General features: G+C 34.2%; 1 protein-coding gene across 1 annotated transcript in view; it reads right to left on the bottom strand.

Annotated features, from left to right (window-relative positions):
* Smp_055090 (putative chromatin regulatory protein sir2) overlaps window positions 1-5,131 on the bottom strand; it is a gene marked incomplete at both ends in the record, with an annotated part of 13,931 nt that extends 8,800 nt beyond the window's left edge. Inside the window, 5 exons of the mRNA XM_018797288.1 lie at window positions 1,119-1,427; window positions 2,042-2,129; window positions 4,594-4,819; window positions 4,861-5,028; window positions 5,072-5,131. Coding sequence (XP_018652344.1) covers window positions 1,119-1,427; window positions 2,042-2,129; window positions 4,594-4,819; window positions 4,861-5,028; window positions 5,072-5,131 — 851 coding nt within the window. The remainder of the gene's footprint in view (window positions 1-1,118; window positions 1,428-2,041; window positions 2,130-4,593; window positions 4,820-4,860; window positions 5,029-5,071) is intronic.
* Window positions 5,132-5,433: the final 302 nt, after the last annotated feature.

Below are 5,433 nucleotides of genomic sequence, written 5' to 3' on the forward strand. Positions count from 1 at the left end.
CCTGAGTTCGAATCTTGCGAGTGCGGGTTCGTGGATGCGCACTGCTGAGGAGTCCCATAATAGAACGAAAAGGCCATCCAGTGCTTCCAGGTTTTCCACAGTGGTCTAGCTTCAATTGACTCACGCTTTCAACTATAATAAAAACTTTTGTTTAAATGAGAGCGAATAGTTTCACAGTATTTGGGCGCCGAGTTGATGTAAGACTTCAAACAGGAATATATTTGTAAAATCTCAGCGAATGAATTTGGAGTAAATCCAACGTTTCGCCTGGCAATCTGGTCCAAGCTTTCTCAAGGAAATATAATCAAACATCAAAAATTATCAGTTTTTCCAAAATTCTTTTCTAATGTTATACATATAATTTCTCTTATCACGATAACTAACGACTTCAGTTCCATTTCATCTTGATCGAAAATAAATTCTTCTCGATATACATTCACTAACAAGAGTATAGTAGGGTAGTCAAAGATAATAGATATTTAGTTTTTTCAGAAGTTAAATTTTTTTAATCAAAACTCGGATAGAACAGTCAGACATAATTAAGTATCCTAAATAAAATCCAAATGTAAAAGTGCAAATTCTCACATCCCACCAAAACACTATGCTATTTCTATTTAAACTAATCAGATTACAAAGATGCACATTTTACAGCCAAGTAAAAAATTACAACAGGTTCATCAATTCCTAAATTTTTTATCATACCCTTTTATTTCTAATCAATAGGTGGTAAGGGACCACATTGGCCGTGCAATTAATGTCAACAGGGTTGATAAGTAAATAATTAACAAGGTCAAAACGTGACTCAAGAAGAATGGATAAATTGGCCTGTCCAGAAGCTATCATAAAGTATACGGGGTTAACATGTAAACCGACACAACAGATTCTGTTGGCACTAGATTCTTATTGATTGTGCATAACCTCACTGGACAATATTCTTCTTCAATAACAAGGTGGGACAGTGTAGAAATTAACGGAATATGTATGAATTAGAATGACAACAATTTATGATGATAAAACGTCAAAGTGAAACAAATTCTAACATTTATAAGTAATTAGATAACATAAAATTTAATACCATAATTATTGTTAAAGAAAAGAAATATTTATAAAACACTAACTGTAATAAATGAGTGGCTGGAGTAACTTCTACATTGATCTCAGCGACAGGAATTCCACGGTTAGCTAAAGATCGAGTAAAACTTGCGACGGGATAAACAGCAGAACTAGCACCAACAACCAGACAAACATCAGCTTTCTGAACTATTTCACCAGCTTTAGAAAGGATATGTGGTTCAAGATTTTCTCCAAACCAAACGACATGTGGTCGTAGTAGTCCACCACATATATTATTGTTAATACGATTTTGACAGCGTGGTAACTGAGATAAAGGAATTGGCTTGCATGGAATATTCTCAATGATTGGTGAACTGAAAGTAAAGGAAATTCATGTTTACATAATTTTATAGTAGTTGGAAACAACTGACGTTTAACTAGGTGGATCAATTCTATAACAGTAAACGAGCGATAATGAAACTACCGTATTTAAACTTTGACGAAGAGATATCTTTGGAGAACTCTATGAATTACATATATACTAATGTGATTTGAACAGTTTTATATTAACAGTACATTTATCTTAACAGTACATTCGATCTTCTCTCACTAAACTAAACGGACTGACTTACAATTGAAATTCGAACTCGACTAGTAAAAAACTAAAAAATTTGCCAACCAATAACTAGACATTAGATAAAGTCGGATTGCAGTATATCGAAAACTACAAATATTCAAACAAATTATTTAATTCCATTGAAATATATACTTGTGCATAAGCTCATTGATATAGTTTGTCACACATATAAAACTATGAACCGAGTATTTTACAAATTTGCAGCTTTTTACATAACCAAATACATTGTCAAGTGTATCAACTGAGATACAAATTATACAGTATGCATTAACTATGAAGATCATTTGGAAAAGAAACATTTTCGAATCATAGTCAATATAATAAAAATAAGTAACAAAATCAATTTCTTACCCGCGACCTAGTAATGCTGCACATATTGGTTTATCGAAATTCACTCGAATGTCATTACACTCTAAACATCGTGTTTTATAGAGATTTCCTGTTAATAAAAGACAAGTTTTACATAAAAATTCTTCATATTATGTACATTAAGTATGTTTTTCTTTATAGGATCAACACAGAAGTATCCCAAAACATAGGTTATAAATGCTGAAAGATACAATTTAAAATATTTTTATCCGACTAGGTTATAACAATCTAGAACTGCATTTTTACTAGTTCGAAGTTGTATCTAACGACGTTATGTCCAAGCAGAACATGCTACATAGACGGCAGAATTTTCTCAACTTTGTGAATTTCAAGTCAGCTGGTGACATTAATATGATACGATTAAATCAATTCGCTTCACGTAGGCCACTGTCAAGCTTAGTTAGAAGAGGGCTTTTTCATCCCTTCAACTGCTAATAGTCGAAAAAGCCTAGTAACTGAAATGAGTGGTAAACAAACATCAATTTTGTTGAGTAAGGCATAAACTGTAAGATATGAAACATGAGACTTTAAAACGTCGACCACTGAAGTCTGATCATTTGATGTTTTGTAGACACCAGATTTAACTGTTACTAATAATTTTGTGTCAACTATATGTGTATGTATTCTTGACTTACTACCAGAGTTGAGATGGTGGAGAAGATTTGTAGCTCAGGTGGGTGATTTTTATGTTGGTTTGTTCTCTGAGCTGGATGGTTTGGTCGTGGAGCTTTCATCGTCCTTCTGAACGACATCATCAGCACCAAACTTCGGGTAGAAGTGAAGTGTTTGAATTTCTCCACATGTGATTCACAGCTTGTCCTCTGCACCTCGATGTTGATTGGTTCTTATTGACCTTAAATCTGTCATTGTTTATTTCTTTGTTTTGGTTGTATCTCCTATTGTTTTGATTTTTGTTCCTATGTTCCTGCATAATTTTCTTGATTGGTTGATAGATTGGATTGATTTCAATATGTTTGTTTATTGCTGATTGACCTGAGTGCCAAGCTTCTAAAAATTCTCTGGTATTTTTGGAATTGCCTCTGTCCAAAATCTGCACATTTTCCTAGTCGAATGTATGTCCGTAGTTGTCCACGTGTATTGATATGAGTGAAGAAATGTCGTGGCGTTTGACTGCTAATTGGTGTTCATGTAGGCGAAGATGCAGGGGGCGTCCGCTTTGTCCAATATAGTGTTTGTTGCAGTTGGTACAATTTATCTTGTAGATGATGTTTGTTTTGTCCTCTTTTGCCATTTCATCTTTTGGTTTGCATAAGATTCAGTGGAGGGACTTTGTTGGTTTGTGGGCCCACAACAACAATCTAACAGAAGAATTCAAGTTATATATTTTTTTGATGGAATTTTGTTCTCTACCTGAAGTTTGTGCTGATGATGTCGTTCAGAAGGACGATGAAAGCTCCACGACCAAACCATCCAGCTCAGAGAACAAACCAACATAAAAATTACTACCAGAGTTTTTAAAGCAAAAGGTCAGATGATGACTAAAAACTTCATTATACTGAAGATTAATTAAGCACAGAGCTATTGCATATACATGCGTACAGTGACTTTGAGAATTGAACATCAGATCTAAACACTGTCAGAAGAACGTTTAGGACAGAGTTGGCCATGACTGACTAATTTTTCTTTACCCATAATGTTACTGACATTCGATGATTCAATCACGTTAGTAATACTGACAATTGAATGTGTCTCTAAACATGAACGCAAGAATTAACATATGACTTCTGTTTAGGATCAACAGAATTGTTGTTTAAATATTTATAGGACCTAGAACATTTCACATTTTGCGGTAATAGCATCGACTAATTTATCTAAATGGTGACGAAACGGTTATGACAAGATATTAATGTACATGAAAGGAAATTCGATCGAAAAATCTATGTATAGTATGTCACAGGTTAGGATATTTTTCGGGGAGCTATGCTTGTACTGATGAGACAGAGAAGCCAGCCAGTCAGCTACAACGTAGGACATATACAACGTAGGATATATATATATATATCACAGGGACATTGAAAAACCAAGTGATGAAACGCAGTGAATTTAAACAGAAAAATATCAGTTGTTTGAAAAAAAATGAATACCATATTGAAGATTAGTCGTAATAAAGAAAGTGAATGAATGTCCTTTCCTGTCACCGATTTTAAGCCATATCATCTAATTCCCAACCGTTGATCTTACAAATTAAACCGAAAATAAATGAACTCCTGGATCCAGAAGATATTGTCAACTAATTACCATGGGATTCTTCATTAACTTTATTGTAGATCTGAATTCAAAGTAATATTTGATTTACGGTTGTTTCGCATCAGATACATCCACTTTACAGTCATACTAACCTTTGGTAAACACTATACTATACTATGCTTGTCTGGAAATTCGCATGATCCTACAAGTGAATTTCTGTAAGAAGAAGTCTACTGTAGCATCATATTCTTTAATAAGGTGCAAGCACTGGTAGCAACTCAGGAAATATTCCGATGAGGAACTAGCATTTATGTATTTGGACATACCGTGCAATTCCAATACATTAACACATCCTGCTTTGGCATGAAGGCCATCCACATTCTGTGTAATAATAAAGAATGAGCGACCACACTCAGTATATTGTTTCTCTGCATGGGCAAGAGCTAAATGTCCAGCATTAGGACATCTAGAACGGACGACTTCACGACAGTAATGATAAAACTCCCAAACCAAACCAGGATTTGAATGAAATGCATCGGGTGTAGCAAGATCCTTCAAATAAGTCTTTTCACAACCATTTTTAAAGAAATCACCTGGGTATGAAAATTTCTCCATGATTCACCAGATCTTCTAAAGGTTGGAACATGACTTTCAGCACTTATACCAGCACCAGTGAATGCTAGAACATTGTGTGATTTAGAAAGTACACTTCTGAAGCCACTAATATTTGAATAATCTTTAGGGAATTGTAAATTAATTGCCTAGGAGAGAATTGTTAATGAAGTTGAAAACTCGAAACCATACAAAAGTTTTTTTCATCCAAAAACGACAAGTTAGACGGTCCATTGAATCTGAAATGATCATAGAAAAAGCAAGACTACTAAATATGTATCCTAAAACTAGCTTAGAAACAAAAAAACGATTGCCATGGATTACATTCAACGACTTAAATAAGCATATACGAAAATTCATGTTAAATGGTAATAAACTGACGAACTGGCGGATCGGAAAATCGATATTAGAACCATCATTGTCTCGAGCTTAGGTCAAAAACACCAGTTTATTGGCTTGATAGTTCAGTTACAACTTATTCTCATAGGCTTAACTGATGGTATATAACTAGGGTACTTACACAGAAATAGTGCAATCGGTCAATTGTTTAAGTA

The sequence above is a fragment of the Schistosoma mansoni genome, chromosome 4 (assembly GCF_000237925.1).
Source record: "Schistosoma mansoni strain Puerto Rico chromosome 4, complete genome".
Lineage (NCBI taxonomy): Eukaryota > Metazoa > Platyhelminthes > Trematoda > Strigeidida > Schistosomatidae > Schistosoma > Schistosoma mansoni.